This window comes from Haliotis asinina, chromosome 15, assembly GCF_037392515.1.
Source record: "Haliotis asinina isolate JCU_RB_2024 chromosome 15, JCU_Hal_asi_v2, whole genome shotgun sequence".
NCBI classification, from domain to species: Eukaryota; Metazoa; Mollusca; class Gastropoda; order Lepetellida; family Haliotidae; genus Haliotis; species Haliotis asinina.
In genome coordinates, this window is record NC_090294.1 from 17,864,630 (window position 1) to 17,887,436 (window position 22,807).

Consider the following 22,807-nt stretch of genomic DNA (forward strand, 5'->3'; position numbering starts at 1 on the left):
GCTCTGGTGTTTGTTTGAATGTACCTTACGCATGAAACGTAGTAACTCACAACTGCCTTACTCCTCAACCCTCTTGATCTTGGTTGAAATACACACTAGATACGTGTAGTTTAATGTTCTGATCTACACACTCACAAGTAGCTTGATGGGCCAAATGAAACATTAGTGTGTTATCTCCTTTCACTTGGAAAACAAAGTCTCACAAGTAGCTTGAAGGGCCAAATAAAACATTTGTGTGTCATCTCCTTTCCACTTGGAGAACAAAGTCCAGTGATGTCCAAAATGAATGGTATTGCCACTACACTGTCCCTTTCTACTTACCCATCCATCCATTCATCCATCCATCCGTCCATCCATCCGTCCATCCATCTGTCCATCCATTAACCCACTTATCCATCCATCCACCTGATTAGTGCCCAAAGCTCATAAGTTCACTTGCACAAACTAGCTTCATTTTACCATCACTTCTACCATTTTACTGTCTTGAATGAAAAGAAACTTCACCAGACACTGGGATCAGACTAGTGGCTTAACTCACTGACTGCCATCCATTTGCCACCCATCCATCTACCCATCTTCCCATTCGCATGCATCTGCAATCTCTCCACTTTCCATTCAACTTTTTCGTCCAATACGTAACTTTTTTTCCTGTTATCTCCCTTTTGTAGCTTCTGTCCTTTTACTCATCTTCCATCCATCCATCATCCAATCTGACCATCCTTCCTTTATCCCATCCCCTCTTTCACCAATCCATCCTTCTTTCCTTCTTTCCATAATCCGTCACATCCTTCTATCAATCTGATTATCCATCCTAACACCCCACTCCCTCTTCTCATCTGCCAACCTCAATCCCATAGATAGAGAATCTCACCCAAGTGTCTTTTCATTTAAAATATATCACCATGATTTGTTAAAGTTACAAATATCCAAGGCTTGCAGAGGATATTTTTACCTTTATCAATGAGTGTTGATATATTTGATATCAGATGACATGAGAGTGAGATTCTATCATAAAAGATCACTCCTCATTACTTTTCAGTTATAAATGTACATCTCTGAACAAGACTCTGCTATCAGATTTGCAGTTCAGTGATGTCATAACATTGTGATGTCATCAAGTTCATGACATCATAGCATTGTCTGCGCATTGTTCCTAGCCCTCATCGAGTTCACTCGCACCACTCTAAGCACTATCTGCAAAACTATCCCTCATTATTCAGCAGACCAACAACAAAAACTAAAATGATTTTTAAGATTTTTATTTCATTTGATTTATTTCTGTGTAATCATTGTTCTCTCACCTGTAGAATCATGCTATATACATGACTATCATTATGCCATTTATAATTACAACATGAGGGACATGGCGACGTACCTGTGATTTAATTGTCATCCAAGTCAAGCGATTGAGTCGCAGTATTTGCCCTCATCACCACAGCTGTTGCCATGGTCAACAAGGAAAAGGAGCCAAAATCACAAAAGTCAGCTTGTGAATCTGGATGATTTTTTTTTCTGTTAATTTTAAATTTGGTACAGGTAGCGTTGTTCGCCATGTCCGTTGATTTGGTCTGTATTTAATACAGCTGAGTGGAGCTTGTCCACACAATACACACAACTGATTTCAACATGTTTTGTACATACAGTTTAAGCATGTTGTAATGCCAGCAGTATTCCAATCATGGAACGCTTGTTTTGGAATGAAAATATATGCAAAAGTGAAAACTAAAATATGTCCTAATTCAGTTTCGTTTTTACTTATTCATATCATCTGTTGTCATTGGTTAATTACAATTTGAAAAAAAATTGTATTCATTATTTTTTATATTCAAACTACATCTGACATTAAAACTGACATTCAAAATTCAATTGTATCAAAATATCATTTTCAAATAAGATTATATTTTCAAACCCTTTGAAAAATATTCTACCTGTATAGAAAATTATAAAAGCATTAAAAAGGTGCAAACATTTGACAATTACATTTTGAAATTTGTACAACAATTCCAGTATCACACCTAAAGCAATAATGTATGTGTTTGGCAGTTTGAATTTTAATACTCATAAGAAATGAAGTTTTCCATGACAGATTAGCTTTTGTAATTAAAAGAATCCTGTTTTCTTTAAGTGTTTAAAAATCCATCGCAGATGAAGTTTTTCAATGGGAAGAATCTTGTGTGCGTCCTTGAATTATTATTGAAAGTGAATGAGTATGGTTTTACACCGCTTTTAGCAATATTCCAGAAATATCATGGCCTTGGACACCAGAAATGGGCTTCACACATTGTACATTCACACATGTGGGGAATCAAACATGGGTTTCAGGCTTGATGAGCTAACGCTTTGACCAGTGGGCCACCCCACTGCCCCAGCTATTTTGGTTAGCATGAGGATCTGGTGGTCCTAACAGCGCTGTAAATATTGCATCAGCATGTGTAGCTTAGGTTGTATAAGCATACCTGCTGATCACTCTGTGTGGCAATGTAAAATGTATGCCATAGACTGTATGGGTAAACCAGAATTTGTATAGCAGGGTGGGGAGGACACAACATCTATGGAATGACCTTGTTTGGGTTTCTGTTATCAACATAACTGGGTCGTCAGGATCTAACCACTTGTGTTGCCGGGTACAAAACTTAACTTAGATAAAGAAATCTGAGGGGTTGAATACCATGGAAAATACTGTTACCAGCTTGATTAGAAGATTTTGTGTGTCTTTACTGTTAATTGTTTGTTGGAGGTGATTTGTTTATTTTATATTAGTAATAGCAAGATTCAGGTTTGATATTCAGATGTAATGTGATGAACCTATCCTGTGATGTACTTCAGAATCATGAAGTGGTTTGAGATACTGACCATAAGAGTACATGATGAATAAATACCATATAGCGATGTTGGTGTAGAATTAATTTTGGAAAAAAAATATTGAAAATGATAACTCATGAAAATATGATTTGTGTTTCTAATGTTAAACCTTGGAGAGGAATGGTGGTTTTGTTCAGACTTTGATGTGTTTAAAAATTTGTTTTTATTTGTTGGATGTTCAATCTAGGCACAAAACAGCTGCATAATCAGTTTATATATATACATATGATTAGTGATGTACATGTTATATCAGATGTCCCCTCTTTTGAAAGATGAATCCTTTATTCAATTAATTTGAACAGATTTGGTATAATTCATTATTAGCATTTTCAACTTGCAGTTATGTTGTAAAGGTAAAGAAATTAGTGAGAGACTTTGAAGGGGAAGTGATATAATTAGCACCAATCATTTAAAACATTTATTTCAAATTCATTTCTCGACACGAAGACTCAGTCACAGTCACGTCATATGACATCAAAAGCATACGCAAACAAGTCTGTCTGTATTGTGTAATTATTTGCTTTGTGTTTGTTTAAACTTAAAAGATTGTTCATGAATACTGTTAAATAATTTTCTTGAGATATTTCTTTTAACTTTATCCAAGGTGAATGCTTTTATGACAGCCGTTCTATTTTGATCTTTGGAATATCCCAGAATTCCTCATTTCTCACATAATTTCATTCACACAGACATAACAATACACAGGACATGTTGTCCTCAACACACAATACACAAATCAACACACTGATTCTTATAAATTAATACTGTATACAACAACGATTTGGCATTAGGCCACATGTATGACAAAAAGCAGTCTTTTCCTAAAATCTGCAATATTTAAAGCTAAATTAATCCACACATAATTCTTGGAACACATATGACTTTGTCAAGAGCAGCCTGCAATCAGCAACATTTGGTGAAATTCCAGTCAAATCTGGACACGTCACATCAGTGTTATTTCTAATTCACAGTCGACTTCATTCTCAAGAATTCCTCAATTACGATGAACATCTTGCATAGATGTTGAAAGTAGTAAGGTAAAGGCACTTTGTCTGTGGTGATCAGGAAAAGTGCATGGTTCAAAACCAGAGAACACTTCCTTCAGTCTTAACAGTCTGGTTTAATGATTTGGGGGAGAGTGAGTTTCATGACCTGAAAATTTCCACCCATGTAGACAATTGTTGACATACTGGTATGTCAGGAACGAAATATAACCTGTTGAATTGGCCAAAACATTTTGCTCAATGTTCTTTCAGTCATGAGAATCTCTTCTTTTTGAAAGATGGCGTCATGTTTAGTTTTCTCTCATAGATTATTGTTGAAATGGGAATGTCAGGAAAGGATTAAAACTTGCTGAATTGCAAAAAAAATCCCATTTGCTTAGTATGTCCTCACCCGGACATTCTTTTCCTGTTATTCAAGCAGTTACTTGACATCAGTCATCCTGTGTGTAAATGCCACCGGAATCAGTGGCCATTATTCATAAATGCTTTTGGTTGGCGCAGTGTGTGGAAGATTTGAAGGCGGCATAGCTGTAGTTTCATAAATAGCGACCAGAAATTGTCCATCTTTGCAGATTCAGGTCTTAAAATGGCAGCGTGATTTTTCAACAAAGTTGGAATGTAGGTTCACCAGTAATAAGCTTTTCCATCTTTAGTTTTCTCCAGGAAAAACTTTTTGATGAACTTTTTTCTCCATGATTTGTGCTTTAATAACGTTGTGAAGTTTGGAGGAAGTGTTGCCAGTTCAGGCTTCCCAAGGTAGTCTGACGAAAATTTACTCTCCATATTGGTACAGTTGGAATCTGAAACAGAACAAATCATGCATGGTAAATAAAATTGGCCAAGATAGGAGATATTGCTTTAGTCAAATATTTCATACTGATGATGTGAGCATTTTGACATCATAAGTGTATTATGATGTCACAATTGAAAATTATATTGCAAGGCCCTTTGGAACTGCGTGGCTTAACATTTTAACCTCAAGTATGTTGTTTCTGCTTCAAACTGAAAATAATTGGAGATTTTGCAAGCTTTTCCTTTGATATAAAATATATCAACGTTTGGCGATCAAAGTTTTAGACTGGAGTTAATATTCTAGAAATAATACTTCAATAGGTAATGTTATATTAGTAATGTTGGTATGGATTTTTAATATGTGATAAAAATAATTTACCTGGTGATTCCCAGAATTCCACAGTGATTAGACTATGCCCAGCAATCCAATCTTTTGATTGGTGGAAATGGTTACAGTCCCATAATGCAACATGACCTTTTGGCCGATTCAGCTTCTTCGTGTATGTTATCACTCGAAGAATACCCTGTTTCCCCCAGAAGTTCTTCTTTGTATCAATAGGGTCCATTTGATGTAATTTTGACACGGTTGGATATCCGTATTTATCTGCCATGAAAGGTCCATATGCTATTGGGTGGTATATATACTGCAGGCCATCTTTACCAGGAACGCTGTCCGTTCCATATTTGGATAAACGGATGGTATTTTTTCCAAGGGAGTGAACTCCACTGACTTTGTTTAGTGCATAGGATAGGCGTAAGGCACTAGTGTCGTGAAGAAGAAGGTTGCTATGGGTTCCGATCATCGTGAGCAGATGATGATTGTGGAGGCGTCCCCCGAAATTCCAGTATCCGGGATAATTGGCTTGAAGTTTCGCAAAAGATGGAAGCTGTATCTGGAAAGAAAAAAAATGAAAGTATTAATTGAAGTTATGGTTCATTACGGAATTTGAGGAAGAGTGATAATGGTTGGATACTGATCGTACTTACCAGTCATGGTTTATGTAATCTTGTTCTTGTGAACTTTGTGAATTATTTATACCAGAAGACATTCCCTACAACCTATGCTTATTGGATGGATGGTCTGGCTCAGTGGCGGCATTGACTATATGTCATCTTATCTCAGCTGTACCAGTAAGTGGTCATGATGTCAATCACTTGATTATCTGGTGCAGATCATACATTGGAAATGTTGCTAAGTGCAGCATTAGATAGCAGCTTACCAGCAAACAAAAAAAATTTAAAAAAAACAATATTTTTTTCTGGTTATTAAATCCCTGGTTAATCAAAAAATGTTCTTTTCTGGTTATTAAATCCCTGGTTAATTTCACATGCAGCTGTAAATACTGTTTATGCTGTCAATCACAGGATTGTCTGGTCCAGACTCCATTATTTACTGACGCCATATAGCTGGAATATTGCAGAGTGCGGCATAAAACTAAACTCACTACAAATGCAGTTTAAATAAACACACACATGAATAGTCTTGTATGAAGGAAGGGTTGGTTTGACCTTTAACTTAAAAAAATGCATTGTTGTATGCCATGTTTGAATAGGATAAGCTTGTTTTGTTGTGTATGCAGTAATTAATTCTTATCATTCTTGTATTAGTATCATGTGTCCTCACAGAGAACAATGGACGCATTAATAACAGGACTGCAAGTCATGACCTGAATACTAGTCTCACATGACATGTAGCAATATTGATATGGCTTGTAACAATCTTATCGGAAATCAGATTTTTATGTGGCTTTATTCAATAAAATGTCACATGATATTTGTCAAACAAGTCTTCAATGTCAGTGAAGTTAAATGAGTCAGTGTTTGAAAAATGTTATCTTGAGAGGTATGTCGTCTCCCACTGTGTCCAAATGTACAGTATTAAGACAACTGTCGGTGAGGAAATTCCTTAACCCCTCCGCAGTAAAATATTTTGATTATTAAACCGATGAAAACACCTGCAAATAAGATGTTGTTGTAGAGAGAACAAAATGTGTTTTCATACGAATATGTTCAGATTATGGTTTATGAAAATGTTGGGGGAACTTAGACCTACTTCTGACCTCTATCTCGCACTAGGGGATAGATTAAGGGTTAAACAGGACAGGCCTGTCTATCTTGGCATGCCCACGTCTACTCCATACTGGCAAAGGCCCTGAGAATCATGAGCTAGGTCATGTGACATATTACTGTGTCACTCGCAACGAAGACACAATCCTTCAACAGTTAGGAAAACACAAGAACATCAAATACAAACTTCTTTTATAGCGAATTCTACATATTTCACATTTTAACCTCAGGGGCCTTTTGTGAGCTATGTTTTGAGGGAGAACTGCTCTACAGTGATATACCATTAAGCGTAGGGAGATTACTCAGGCTGCATTCATCACAAACATTTCAACTTTCGTGAACTCATTTTTTACTACATCTTAGTGAGAGTTAACATGGCTTCCAATCCTGGTCAACATATGCAAGAAAACAAAACTTGAGGGCATGAAAATCATTTATTGTGATGTGTCCTCTGTCCATTAAACCACAAATCCTCTGAAAGTTTTCGGAAAGGAAATGGAAACATTGAGTCTCTTATTCACGTCACACTTCCTATTGACGTCAAGTTTCTCAGAGATCATTAAATGGCCATTAAACCACAGCGTTTGGTCTTTGTTCTGGTATATTTGCATGTCCGAGAGTAGGTCTGCCACTGGCCCCAAGGGGACAGATCAGGGAACACTTATGTTGATAAGTAGATAGCTTAGGGAATGATACCATTGAAGCTACAGGCCAAACATGACATTGACAGGGACTGATCAAGTGACCTGAGAGGATATATTTCACCTTCACACCAACCTTCAACACATGCCATAAAACACAGACACACAACGTGAAGCCGGATGCATGTGTTATTTTGACATTTGGGGAAATCGTTGAAGTGGACGCTGTGAGTGGTGGTGCAAATTGTGTGTATAATGCCAACCCCTCGGGGCAATGGTTGAGTGTGGTCAAGGTTAAGTTTGGACTATTCTGCATGGCTGACCGCTGGTCAAATTCGGTGGTATCATAGACTGGTTGTAAACATGTTTTGTAAATGAAGAGCTTCAACAGGTACTCACTGCTATCACATCTCAGTGTCACTCAGACTTTGTATGAGTAATGTATTATTAAGTAGGTTTCATACACTGGGGAAAACGTGAGAGCCATCTTGAATCCTCATCATCTGTGATTGATGTCAATGGCTTGGTTTCACTTTGATTTGACTACACTACTTCAACAATAGGGCTTTCAACTTCAGATAAATATTAAAACTAATCTTCTTGATTAAGTGATGTCGGTTTAAGCCATATTTGAATGTAAGAGGTTAGTGAACCCAGGTGGTTTATTAAAAATTTGGATCTTTTGATTACTTTAGAAAAAGGTGCTTATTATTTCATGGTGCTAAAATGTGGAAGAAATTTGGAAGAAATTTCATGTGTTTGTGGTAATATTTCACAAAGACTACGGTTTGTGGAAAGGCTGTTTTAGACACACCTGTCATAAATGCTAATTTCTCTATTGGAATGAATAAAACATGAAACAAGCCTTCCTTTACAGCAGAGTATCAAAAGAGACATGTTATAAAATTGTCCAGTTACTGATAGAAGTTGACATTAAGTAAGAAGTTTTGACAAACTAAAGAGGATTCGTCAGAATAAATGAATATATTTAGTTTGTTGTACAAGGGCGAAATGTGTGTTCAGATTGTCACGAAGACATATGAGCTATGTGATGGCAGATAGAGGTGGACATGTTGCTGTGCTATGATGTCCCCGCTAGGAACATGGCCGTCACAGAAGGATCACATGACATCTAAAACACTGTCAAACAGCTATTAAACATAAACTACCTGTACAGAAAAAAAAAAAATACTTTTTAAATCTTTCCAAAACAATTCACTGTAATGAAATATCAAACCAATCTTTTTATTTTATCCCAAAAAATTGTAATAATCAAAATGCTTTATACCGTTATAAACTGTCCTGCTGGTGGACATATAACAATGGTAGCTTTGAACAGGGCTGCTTTGTAAATAAGCATTTATGCAACAAAAATTTAAAAAAAGATCAACTGGGTTTTTTTGTTGCATACATATTGGTGGCATGTTCTATTATGGAATGTTGTTTACAACATAAACATTCTTTTATTGGACCAACTACCCTGTTCTCCTGGCTTGGAACCTGAGAAAGTTGAAGTAATATTTTTGCTCACTATCTTTTTATTGGCGATCAGTGAACATAATATTTTTAAAAATTAATCTCTTATGGTTGGACAAATGACATGTGTTTTGCCAGCATGCGTGCGAGTGTTGGTTTACTCTGCATGTTGGTTCTGTTTTCATAGAATCAGCCATCTTGTTTACTTTGCAAGTGTGTACTGTTAAAGATTAAAACACTGCCTTATAATGCACTCACTAAGGTATCAGGACAGCCAAACACTAAGGTTGTGGTTGAAATCAAAACTTGAACATAGCATGTGACAGATGGTGCCTAGAAAGGCTTAGATATATATCTTGGAGAACCAACTGACAAAAAATAATTTTCCATCAATTATTTTCTGTCCGTGTGAATAAGAGACAGAAACGTTGGGACATCTTGACCCCATGTCAGTATCAACAAAACCTCCCATAATGCCCCAGGCTATCCAATATCGTAAAGGATTTGACAAAATCTGGGCATAGCCGACTCAGGAGTTGGGTTCTATGTGAGGTGAGACAACCTTCGACCTGGGTTAGAGACGTATGTTATCATGGGCTACCATGTTGACAGGCCTTATCCTGGCCATAAGAGAAAAGGCGGAGTTACCCTCAGGGAGGGACTTTTGAAAAATCGTAATTAAATTCTTTAGTAACTCTGGTTTTGTGGTTGGTGTTATGTGGTGGATTATCTGTGTTTGATCTGATAGAAATGTTGGGACAATGTTATAAATCTGTGTCTGGATGGGGTCATTAGTGTGTAATTATGGGTCACGTGACGGAAATGTATTCAGAATAACTTGGATTGGGGTGACATTTAAATCTGGCCTCATCAGTCATGAAGTCGGAAAAAGACATTTTTTATCTGCACTAAACAAGGAAAATAATTTATATTCAACTGAATTTTAATGTACAGAGTGACCCATAAAACTTTGAGAAGTTTAGATAAATAATCCTGGAAATTCATTGTGTTCATCACTGAGTTCAAAAATGAAGAAAAATGTATTAAACATCAAAGGAAAGCATTTAATAGAAAGTATAAAATAAACATAAATATAATCTTATATAATGCAAGACTTTCTGAAGGCTCCTTATCTAAAAATTCAAACATGTCCTGTGCTGAACCCATTTGTCTTGAGTGATGTTCACCCACGTGTGAAAGAGAAGTAGAAAGGTATTTGAAAACATGCATCAAGGGTGGAGACATTTAATTGATAGTGCTACATGCTGGATGTGATGTACATCCTGATGGTATGTAGTCCGCCCACCAGGGGCCTATGTCAGTGCCGACTCTCCTGAACTGGAGGTCAGAAAGTTAGGTACAGTTTCAAGCGAAATTGCCTCTCCACGTGACTTTGCCTCCTGGGATATTATTTGCATTATCTCCGGTCGATATGAGACGTTTATGCATGTAATGTTTAAATTTAAACCCCACCGACTGTTGACAGTCAACAATTCAGTGACATCTATGAAAAAAAGTAGTATTTCTTTTATGAGCTGAGTTAGGTAGTTCAGTGGATTTTTTGTTGCAAGTAATCAAAAATATTTAAATTTGAATATTGATGTTGTCAGCATTATCAAGTTCATTCATGCTTTGAATTTAACATGAGTTTTTATTGTTTATGGAGTTTATGGAGACTTTGCAGTTGACTGACGAATTTTAGAGTTTGGTTTCAGTGAAAGATACAAAGAGCCATTGGCATGGTGTTTATTGCAATGAGAAGTCTGGGTCAAATTTCCATGTCAAATGTTTTTGTTAGATTGTATTGTACTCAAGCCCCGTTGATGTTTACTTGTAAACAGGGAGGTTTGCCATGTCATACCGTAATGTATCTCTGAGGTCAAAAGTACAAGGAACTGAAATGGTAACACAATCACAGGCATCCTGTGTTTTAGCACACATCTATGTATTCCTTTACATTTAGATCCGGGGCCAATTTTATACATGTATTGTCTTGTTCAAGACAGAAATAGTTTTATATGGTTATATGCTAGTTTTAAGTATATACCTGTGATAGGCGAGGTATTCTACTGTCCTTTGAGGACAGGTAAGAGACAGGTAATGTGGTGGAGATGACTTTTGAATCACTCACTCATAAGATCCAGGGTATAAATAAGAGCGGAAATGCTAAGTGAAACAGCATTTAAACATAAAAATGGGGTTGATGGCATACACTCACATCAAATCTTTATTTGGTGCTGTATGGTGAAAACAAGTAAAGAGTGATGGGTTGGTGGTGGAGAGTTATTTGGGGTTGTACAGTAAAGCAAGCTACAAAGGGATTAGAAGAGTGAGGGGTTGTTTGGATGGGCATGATAAGCCAAATAGCGGGGATGGGGAGAGGGAATGGGGGTTAATTAGTGGGTTTATGGTAAAACAAGCTGAAGAGGGATATAAAAGTGAGGGGATAGTTGTTTTGGACTGTACGGTAAAGCAAACTATTAGGGAAGGGAACAGGTAGTGGGGGATAATGTGGTGCTGTACGGTAAAGCTAGATACAGATGTAGTAAGAGTGAGGGGGTGGTTGTTTGGGGATGTACGGCAGTGCGACGCATGACTCTCATTCACGAGGGTGACCAGGAGGCACGTTGCGAAACATTGATTGTTTGAAGAGGACGAGACACACTTTGATGTCACATGACTGGAATTTGTCATTGTATTTCGTTACGAGAAATGGTGCACCTTGTTTGTTGTGCAGCAGCAGCAACAGCACATCAACAGCGTTGTCATCAACAAGAATACACATTGAAACAAAAGACGCTTGTATTCATTTGGTTGAATATTAAGAAGCCAGGACATGAACACAATTTTTTCCTTTGAGATGAATACTTAGAAAGTCTTTGAAACTCTCAACTATTTTAAGAGCTCTGTGGTGAATCTACCTTTGGTAACATAAGTGTCCTTGATTTTCATCATTTTACACTAGAAATAGTGTTATTATGAAGTACTTAAGCCTGTTGATAATATGCAAAATCTTAAGATGAACCTTAGCCAAGGCATCTAAAGAACCTATTGCTCGATCAATGTTGTGTTTCAAGATAAACCAAAGCCTTTCTCTAGACTTTGAGATTAACTTCAGAATAGATTTGTCAGAACACATCTTGCTGGACCTCATTCTGGAATTTACATAAGCCGAGACTTCAAGATAAAAGCCGAGACCTTTAGCTGGACCTGTAAAAACACCTCAACCAAAACCTTTCTGCACACTATCAACACCTTAAAATGTTCTCTCCCTAAAGCGCAGTACATGACGTACAATGGCTATCAACTATTTCAGGTTTGATCTTGACAAGAGCTGCACTTTCACACATTTGATTGATTCATGTATATGCTTGGAAAGTCTAATTTGGTATCTGTAGTAACCTGTGCATGATTGGAGAGAATGAGTGAATATGGTGTTATGCAGCTTTCCGCAAAATTCCAGCAATGTCACTACAGGGGACACCAGAACTGGGCTTCACACATTGTACCAATGTAGGAATCAAACACAGGGTGATGAGCAGATGCTTTAACCTCTAGGCTACCCCAACCCGTGAAGGTCAAAGGGTAGAACAGGCCTTCAGCAACCCATGCTTGCCATAAAAGGTGATTGTGCTTGTCATAATAGGTGACTAGCAGGATCGGGTGGACAGGCTTGCTGACTTGTTTTCACACATGTCATCGGTTCCCAATTGCGCAGATCGATGCTCATGTTGTTGATCACTGGATTTTCTGGTCCAGAGTCAAGTTTTAAAGACCGCCACCACATAGCTGGAATATTGCTGAGTGTGGTGTGAAACTAAACTCACTCATTCACTCACTAGGCAACCCCACCTCCCTGTATATGCTTGGAGCTTCTCATTGACGAGTACATACTTTGATCATTCCAAACAGGTCAGTCATTTGCATGTCCTGATCCAGAATTCAACTCATTATGTGTTTGCAATTATCCCTGTGGAACAATTTGCAAGCCCAAAACAATTTAACCTAAATCTGAAGGGCAAACTGCCATATAAATTGTGCTTTGAATGCTGTGCTTCCCAGTAGGTTATGTGCTTGTGTTCTGCTATTAACATGCCCAGGCTTGGGTGTGACGTACAAATGTGCCTTATGCCGAACCTTTGAATAAGCAGAAACCTGTAAACCTGGTTTATGGAAACATATCAGACTCCCCAAACAAGTACTAATTATTCTGGGTTACATAGTTGTTTTATTCTTTCTTTATTTTTTATTCTTTTTATGCAACCCCAAAAAATCTTTCTGTTCATCAAATAGCATCTTCCAAAATGCCAGTCGAGCATCTAAACCACCAATTATCCATGAAAGTGGACCCTCACTTGGCAAACTTGTACAAAACATCATTGACACAAAAATGTGAGCCCTGCGATGAAAGAATGATCCCATTCAGATTATTAGTTTTCGTTATTTTATTATACAACAGTAACTTACATTACCCAAATGCCAAACAATGTGTGTTTTAACTCCCATGTCCTGCTTTGGGGTACAACTTGACAGGGTCATTATGTCGTGACTGAAGATGGCTACACTTCTCATCACTCTAACACTGCTGTTACTGATTGATCATCTGAAGACATTTATGACGTGTGGAAAAGATAGATAAATGGGTGGACCACTTATGAAGCATTTATTGGGCCTGGAGGGTACAGAAAGTTTACTGTTAATTCACACGGAGCATTTATCATTATCCTACTAAATGTTCTAATGTAACAGGTTTTTTTAAACAAGGTTCATGATGTATCTGTCAAATTCCTATCAATGTCAAGGGTAAATGGAGGGGAAAAAATATGTTGAAATGTAATTTTTATTTTTATTTCGGTAATACTGTCTTATATTTTTCGCAGGTTTTTTTTCTAAATTTAATCATTTCATGTTTTACTGTTCCTGCTGTATTTAAAAGGGAATTAATTATCTTTTAACACGATAAAGAATAAAGGTGTTGTGAAATGTGATAGCTTAACAACAAAAAGCCATTTTATAGAAAATAACATAAACACCATCTACCTGAGTACATGAGGTGCCCAACACCTCCATGTTCTTGATGGGCAAGGTATTGTTGTTCCAGTGAAGAGTGACACTTAAGTGGAAGGTGTTCACTGTGCCTTTGTTGTAGATATTGGCAGTGGAAGGATAGGGGACATATTTAGTTAATGGAATATCTGGGATCTTGGATCTTGGCCAAATGCGCACATATCCCAGAACTATCAGTCTGGTGTAGTGGATGTAAGGCTAAACAAAGGAAGATTAAAAAATTGAATATCATCTGATCTTTTGATCTAATCTAATTTAAATATTGTTCTGGTGACAGTTAGGATTTCATTCCTGTATTCATTTATAATCGGAAATAGGCCCTCTACCAAAAGTGGAATTATGGTATCTTCAGCAGATATTTTTTATCTAATTAATGCAATTAGTTCAATTGTTGTAATAATCACAGTCAAGACTTCATCCCGTATTCAGTCAATAATCATATATGTGCCCTCCATCACCAAATGAAGTTATAATTATGATTGGCTTAAGTCGTAAGTCAATACAACAGAATAGGCTTGTCATAGCCTTAGTCCTGAGAAAGCTTTGTGTGTCTGGCAAATGGAGCCTAAAGTCTCAACTCTGGAGGTGACAGGAAGTTGAGTCGGTCCGACTGATAGTTTACTGCGAGAAAGTCTTGTGTCATCATTGAGGTCTTAAGACATTGTGGTAGTGTTTGAGAAGGTTGTGTACTTGGGATTGTGCCGGAGTTGACGGTGTGGGGCAGTTTGGTGTGGAAGCTTACGGTACACGACTACTCGGTTAATGCTGTTCTCATTATGTTTCACACCGTGTCGTCAATATTTGACTTTTTTATTAGCCGCTAGATTGGGCAATGTCTTTGTTCTCCCACCATTTTGTGTTGTCTTACCTCTGTGCTCAAACATTTTGAAGTATTTCGGGAAGATTTTCATGGGTTAAACTTGTAACATTCTGAAAGAGCTGATTGAGATGAATATCATGGAAGTCATTTGTTGTCAGTTCTGTTTGAAATGGGTCTCAGTTCTTGGTTTCAAATAGAATTTCTCTTATGGAGTTCGATTCTTCTTTATGTGGATGATTCATTGTTAAAAGGTTTATGCAAGATTGGTTATTTTGTTGTAGCATAAAGAATTCAATTAAAGATCACTTAATCACCATATTTCTCCAACTGTTGTGTCCCACAGGAAATTAGCTGTCAGGGAGATGGTATAGGTGGGGGAGGCAGGAGGTTCTGTTGTCGGTTGTGCTATTGTAGCAATGGATAGAAGTGACATGATTCTTAGACTAATGAAGAATTAATAGCTGGGATTAAAGATGATCCAGTTACGTTCAGCGATAGAGATAGCACAGTGTTTGCCTAAAGAATTACGATTAGAAGATTCACGCGATATGTCCAGCAGATGCCCCACACTGGTCAAAACGATGGACAGCAGAATCGTGACTGTCTCTTGTTACTGTGGGTAATTAAAGGAAAAGGTCATCGTGATTTATGCTCAACTGGACACTGCTGTGTGTCAGGAAGGTGACTTGTATAGACCAAGGGAGATTGTGACAGAGATGCTCCCTGGGGAAGGGACAGTGATTGTTATGTTGCCGAGGACTGACAGGAAGGGCTGGATATAGGCCAGGGATGTTCCCACGGGGACAGTCAGGGTCAGGGGTTGAATAGGAGGGTGATGAAGATGAGCTACTGGGGCTGAAAAGACCTGACCTCTTCCTTGTAGGAGAGCAGAAAGACAAAGTGTGGCCTGGCTTCACAGGGATTGTAATAAAGGAGTTCAGGATTTGAGCCAAAGTCATCCCACCCCCATTTGTCTGTTCAGAAATGGTGTGGGATTGTTTTGTATCCTGTAAGCTGAAGTTACTGTGCATCACTAACACCTCTCTGCCTTCACACCCATCTTTGTCAGTCATCAGACCCCAGTCTCCTCTCTGTCTGCCCCATACTTTTATCTACACTTCACCCACCCCCTGTATTTTATCTACAGATGTCTATCCATCACCTCACTATGTCTTCACCCCTTTGTGCTCACCCACCCCAATCTGGTCCCCACCCCCTACTTTTCATTTATCTTCCCATACGTATCAAGCACCACAACCTCTGTCCTCACCCCAGAGAGTCTTCACCCAGCTTAGTCTACACCCCCTCCCCCTGCTGGATCAGCTGTTCCTGGTCATCACTCGGTATTAACCCCTTTTAAAGGTTCCCTGTATTGTGTCAGTCAAGAGCTGCTTTTCCTCAGTGGAATCTCACAAGTGTTACATTCATAGGGATACAACACCCACCGTGGGATATTGCATCGTAAAGCTTCCCTTGTGAGAATCTGATGTGAAACTAATATTACTTTGGTGTCCCTCTTTGTGGAAGAAGTGTTTTATAGTTTGACCTGTTATATAACTTTATGGCATTTCCTACTTTGAAGTCATCCCATTTCCATGCCTGTATCCTTACACAATGGTGATAGTCTGGCCTTAAGAGGCAGTTCTAAACCGGTTTATTCTTAACTTATTAAATGACTCTTAAAGTATTAAAATTTCATTTCAAAGGATTGTATTACTGTTGACAATGACCTGGCTGGTGCGCCGTCTTTTGTGTGATTTATGATAGGCTGCATGTAATGTATGATAATCTGTTTATTTATTAGTATGATAATGACTGTTTAAGTATTGTCTAAATAACAACCACCATCTGGCCCTTTAAAGTTCAATCCAAAAATGAACAGCTGTTTCCGCAAGCATAGAAGAAAACTACTTGACTTCAAGCCGGATCTCTGATTTATTGAAATTGATTTTCTTATCTTAACACAGCATTAAACAACTCAGCTGAAAAAGATAGAGTTAAGACCTCTAATCTCTTGGAACAAATATCTCTTGATTGTTAGAGTATTCTAATCAGCCATGTTCTTGCATAAGTTAAGGGAATAATTTTCCTATCAAGGTGTGAGATTGAAACCACACCTGATACTAACGAGTCTTTGTTCCCAGGTAAATAACATTGATTGCTAATCACAACCTGTCTCTGAAGAGTAATTGTTTCTCCTTTGTCACTACAGTTAATCTCAGGTAGGCGTACCTGTAAACTTGACTTACATTCACTATGGAAACATGTGATGGGATTTCTGTATTGCCGGGGAGGGAGATTAAGATTTGTAGTCATTTCCTCTGTCTAGGTCAATTAGGTTTTTGAAAACTTCAGGAAAGGGGATTGAGGGTGAGTCAGGGTGTTAAGTATATTCAGCAATTAGCAAACAATATTCTAATGTGTCATGGAAACTGTACACAAGCTGGTTTGAGAAGGGGAACGGCAATTTTCACCTCCCTGACATGTAACCACCACAACACTTTCCTATTTAGTTGACATTATATACCATTGAAAAGGTTAGCAAGTAATTGGCAGCCTTGGTGGACTTCATTGTATGTGGTCTCGGTGGCGATTTATGGAATGTATCACGTTTGTGGAGTCTTTGTAAGAATGATGTTACTTTGGGTTATGGCAGGCAAATTTTAGGTTTTGGTCTTTCACAGTTGTAGCTGTCAGTGAGTTGCTTGGGGTGGTCAGATTGTTAGATTAGGATGGACTTTTCTGGAGTACTTGTGTGATATTTTTACCAGTTAAGTGGACTTTATGTGCTGAACAGCAAAAGAGACATAACTTTGTTTTTTGGACAAGATTTTAAATAGAAGTCATAAAGATGAATGCTTTCTTTGAGATACCATATTTTTGTGTGTTTCTTTTGCTGTTCAGTATAGTCTGGAAAATACATGCTTTCATAATACTTTCTGTGCATACATCCATATCATTACTCCCATGCCCCCATTTCCTTCTGCAGTAGGACAGACTCAGATGGTCCTTAACTTCTTTTGAGTGGTATACAGTTGAGGAAGGAGTCCAGAAAACTTTTCCATGTTCAGATACTGAAGAAATCTTCACAACTATAGTATGTTAGATTTGCATGGCATTTTGTTATAGTTTTGTTGTAGGGTATTTATGAAAGATGTTCAGTACTGATTCAGAACATTTGAGACAGATTATGACTCACTCACTCACTCACTCACTCACTCACTCACTCACTCACTCACTCACTCAGAATATGTTGAATGCTGGCAGCATTACGCTATGTTCCTACACACAACTGCTACTGACACAGATGACTGTAAAGTCAAATGTCAGTCGACTTGAAACAAGATGGAACACATGATTGAATATTAAATATGTTTGTATAGTTTACAAAGACAGATGAAAGCTGACCTGGATGTTTCTATAAACTACTATGACAAATGTGAATGCTTCGCTACCAGCAGTTAAGCGTGAGTGAGACTCGCCATTGTGCTGTTTTCAGGCTTTTCATTCACCCAGCCTCCCAATTTGGAATATGTATACAAACTGGAACAAACCTAAGTTCAGATAGTGCTTTGCGCTTGTGATTTATAGGGCAGACTTACTGTCTGTGGCCACTGGCTGTGCGCTGGCACGGTAGCAAACAAAACCACGATCTCGCACATAAACTGTTACCCTTCAGGATTCTATTGTGACCATTGCACAATGAATGCACAGAGTGAAAGCAGCAAGGTATGGATGGCTTAAGCCACGCTTGACTAGCTTCTTGCACGAGCCAAACGTAAAATACAATCGCGGGACACAAACCTTGCTGTATATTACGTAAACCCTGGGTCGTGGCCTGTCATACCGCCACCCGATATATATTTGATCAACACACACAACTCCTCACTGCTTGCCCTACATGTATAGAAAGGAGAGACAAGAAAGGAAGAAATATGCCGGCAATTTTGAGTTGTGTTCACAAAACCAGTAGTACTCGACTCAATTCAAATTGTCGTACCGTGTTCAGAGATAGGCATACTGGATGATGTGACGCCCTGTCAGTAATTGGTGAGATTGAAAATGAGAGCTTCTCCAATACAGTCCAGCCACGAGTTGTACAGGGAAGTTTTGTGTACCCATCGTTACATTTAGACGATGACATGTTTGTTATTGTCACTCGGTGAATAACTGCCGTACCAGCCTCGGCGTTAAATAAGTATGTTGAACTTTCAGCTTGTATCAGTTACACATGCATATATTCCGCTTCACAGTTATTTTCACTATCAGCTGTTAAGAAGAGGCTTTGAATGTTCGTGAGAGAGATAATGCGCCACAGGATCTTGTTCTAAACTTATGACTGCCTTTTGTTATAGCTCAGTGATAATAAAAGCTTACTGAGTTTCACGCACAGACACTTTCAGCCTTCAACTGCGACTCAACCCCGGTGTCATCCTGCTTCTAAGACAGCGGGATATGGAATAAAAACGATTCCCCACTCTTTGACTACAAATATTGCTCAAATCTCAGGGTTTATGTTAAGAGATGAGTTACGAGTGTAGTTTTGTGAGAGGCTTTTGTTGGTGTGGCATTCAGGTTAATGGTGATAAGTATTGATGTGTTTTACAGTTTCAATGAGGTGTTTGGACCAATGGTAAGATCCTTGTGAAATATATTAATGTGTTTTCAAAATGGTAATTATAGTTTAGGTTGTTTTTTCCTCAAAATATATTAGTTTTTATTGAAGTATCCACATGTGATTTCAAACTGAAGCCTTTGTGAGTCAGAATAGGGTAGTATCATTTCAGTTGTTCTTGCACAGTTATTCATTTAAATTGAATGTGCGTATATTCTTAATTTTTCTTTCTACTCCATCTTGTCTCAAATTCACCGAAAAACGGATATTTTTAAAGTGTGCTTTGTATTTTATGTTCTTTGGCTTGGAGATGTCTGCCTTGCATAAATTATCATAAATAATTCTGTGAAGCCACAATTACTCATCTTAACCACCTCATATGTTTTATTAATGTAATTAGTGACTCAGTGATGAATAAAAGACTTAGTGGATTTGGGTGAGTTTAGCTTGGTTTGGTGTGAACAAGAGCACCTACCGCCAATGGAGTTATTGCCCAGGTTAAAATATTGATTTCCTTTGTCTCAGACTCCTGTGCCAATGTTGGTACTGCTATTACCACAACACTGAATGTCTGCTTTTTGAATTATTCTATCCTGTGATTACCTTTTTCCTAAATGTTTTATGAACCTGTTCTGATTTCATTATGCTACATGGTGAAAATTGTGTTGAAAACGTGGGAGGGATAAAATATTCATTAATTTTTCTACTGCAGGGACATAACATTCCTTAATTTGTCTACTTTGTTGTGTTTACACTGCTGTTGGATGTATTTATATTAAAGCTAAAAATTGTGTCACTGAATATGTTTATCACACATACACCTTCAAGCATGTTGTTGTATTTTTTCCTCTTTTAATCCACAAATAGGTAGGACCAGGGGCTATGGTGTTTAACTGTTCGAACAAATGATTCATCTACATCGCTATAGGCTAAGAGTTTAGCATCTTTTCAAATCCTAATCAGCATGTTTGATCTTTGAACAATGTTTAATTGGATTAGATATCCTGTCACCAGATGACAATAAGACATGACATGTGGAACCCTATTGTCTTGTTTCAAAGTCTGGAGATGGTCCATGCAACATTATCCGTGCCTTGAGGCCCAGACTTAGCAGGTAGAGATGGTAGCTGCTTAATGTCCTGGCTGTAATCATTGTGGATAACTGTGTCAATGAGCACTTGTCTTACTCGTTACAGTTAAATACAGGTGAATACAGGTAGATACAGTTTCACACTACAGGTAGATACAGTTTCACCACCTTTCTCTTATCATGATGAAGCATTACATGTTTGAATGGAAGTTTCAAGCCTAATCTGATTTCATATTAAATTTCATTTTAATCCCTGGATCTAGATTGAAATACATTTGTAGCTTCTTGAAGTATTAATTTGAATTAATTAATTTTTTCACATGTATGAGTATTAATATAATGATAGCTGAGCCTCTGATCCTTAAGTTATTCACTAGTTAAAAAATGTACAAATAATTTTAAAATTTAGCATTTCTCCTGAGACATTTTTTAGTTGCGTCAGACAAAGGCTGAGAGTAATTAGTTAGTAACTAGTTTCTGAAGAGTGATAGTTTCTAAAGTTTACCATGTTGAGTTTTTAAAGCTGAGCTGCTTTAAAACCTAAAATTCCACAGATGCGCCCAAAGAGAACGATGAATGAAGATTGCACAAGCTAAAATGAAATTTGAATTCCTTACCGGTTCAGTGCTTGCTTGAAGCACACCCAGGATGAGGAGATGAAGTAGAATGTATCCCAACATGGTGGATTCGTGATCTAGATGTACATTGAGTCACTGTTGGTTTGACCAGTGTGTATTGGTGTAGACACTTAGTCCATATGACTGAGAGTTGAGCGGCACGTGGGTGACACCACACGGTCACTGAAGCAGAACTGTTGATGAGGCCACTCGCCAATCACTCCCGGTTGTCACACCCCTTCCCGACCACAGCCAGTCTTTGTCCAACGGCCCCGGGGTACAGATAAGGTCCTGCTTCTTCAATCAATGTTGGGACAGTGTGATAGTCAGCGTATCACTAAGATTAGCTGCTCGAGAAGGCTGGAGACAGGTAGATGGGAGGTCAGGGCTGCAGTCTGCTTGAAGGATGATAAGGGTGGTTTTAGGACTCTGTGTGCCCAATATGTTGACCAAGTTTTCTGGCAACTTTGAGGAAAGGATCACGTCTGCAAGTTCACGTCTGCTGACTGCGAGTGCACATGGTGGTGCACTGGGATGCAACCAGAGTTTGTACAGTGTCTGCACACACACTAACCCACAGCCTCGTGAATGAGACCTCTCGTTATGCAAACTTCAGCTTCAAAGCTTTTGGCCAGGTCAGCCAATAGCGTGATAGCTTTGTGAAAGGGGCGGAGTTTCATGGGTTGGGGACTGTGTGCTTTGGGAGCAGAACCGTGCCAGTATCGTAGTCGACAATAAAAACGCTAGCCACCCAAAGTTGGCGTGTGCCAACCAAACTCGAATAGAGGTTATCTCCTACATATGGGTCTAAACACACGCTTGGCTTTTAACAGTGTCAATGCACAAAATACATTCACTGGCGTTCGCCTTGGCTGCTGTCCAACAAATGTAGGTCTTGGCTGTATCGTTTGTACTAAAGTTATTGTGTTGAACTAACACATGGGACTTTGTTCATAAAATGCAAATTAGATCATTGAAAACCACTTTTGATGTCTGTGCAGGACTGGGCTTGTGCAGAATTGACTTTGACAATCAAAATAAATACTTCTAAAAACTTTTTAAAAAATCAAGACGTTTGAAGTGATAATACATGCATATTTTATGTGAATGTTGGTTTACCATATGAAATGCTGAATGACTTTTGTTTGTATGTTTGAAAAGTCTGCCAAACTTGAAGCAATATTTTGCATGTGGGTGTTACGAGAACAGGTAAAAAATTAAGGTGTCAGATTGATAGTTTGCAGGCACAGACTGGCCTGTCATGCTAATGAAATAAAGATTTGTTTGAGTGAAGTAATTGATAGACAAAAGTTTTCTTTTGTTCATATGGTAAATTCAGGGATTCGTCTATCTAATCAACAACAGTTCATGTCACAGAGCCAAATGTCATTTGTTTTTTAAGAGTTTTCTTTTGTTTTCTTGTCAAAAACAGAAATTTGCTGCAAAATGATGTTGTTCTGTAACTGAGCCAGGCTCGGAAACTTAAGTGATCAGTCTTGGCCACCAGGGTATGAAGTCATGCAAGTCAAAGAAGTCACTAAGCCCAACACAGTGGGTGGATGGATGGCTGAGTGAGTGAATGAGTCAGTTTGGGTGGGTGAGTGAGAAAGTGAGTTTAGATGACTGAGTAAGGGGTTTGGATGAATGGGAGGGTGGGTGAGCGAGTGATTGAGTGGGCGGGTGGGTGAGTGAGTGGGTGGATGAGTGGTTGAGAAAGGATCTCGGCAAGAAATATGCAAAATCAATTTGAATGGGT

At 38.2% G+C, this 22,807-nt stretch overlaps 2 protein-coding genes across 3 annotated transcripts in view; one reads left to right on the forward strand and one right to left on the reverse strand.

Moving 5' to 3' along the window:
- Positions 1-22,807, forward strand: part of LOC137266359 (anaphase-promoting complex subunit 4-like) — a 146,314-nt gene that overhangs the window by 54,279 nt on the left and 69,228 nt on the right. The window lies entirely within an intron of this gene.
- LOC137266364 (uncharacterized) lies at positions 1,244-21,671 on the reverse strand. The gene is made up of 3 exons (XM_067801853.1): positions 21,052-21,671; positions 5,038-5,551; positions 1,244-4,666 (listed from the first exon to the last, which is right to left on the reverse strand). Exons 1-3 carry the CDS (start codon positions 21,112-21,114, stop codon positions 4,491-4,493), a joined length of 753 nt encoding a protein of 250 aa, XP_067657954.1. The 5' UTR covers positions 21,115-21,671; the 3' UTR covers positions 1,244-4,490.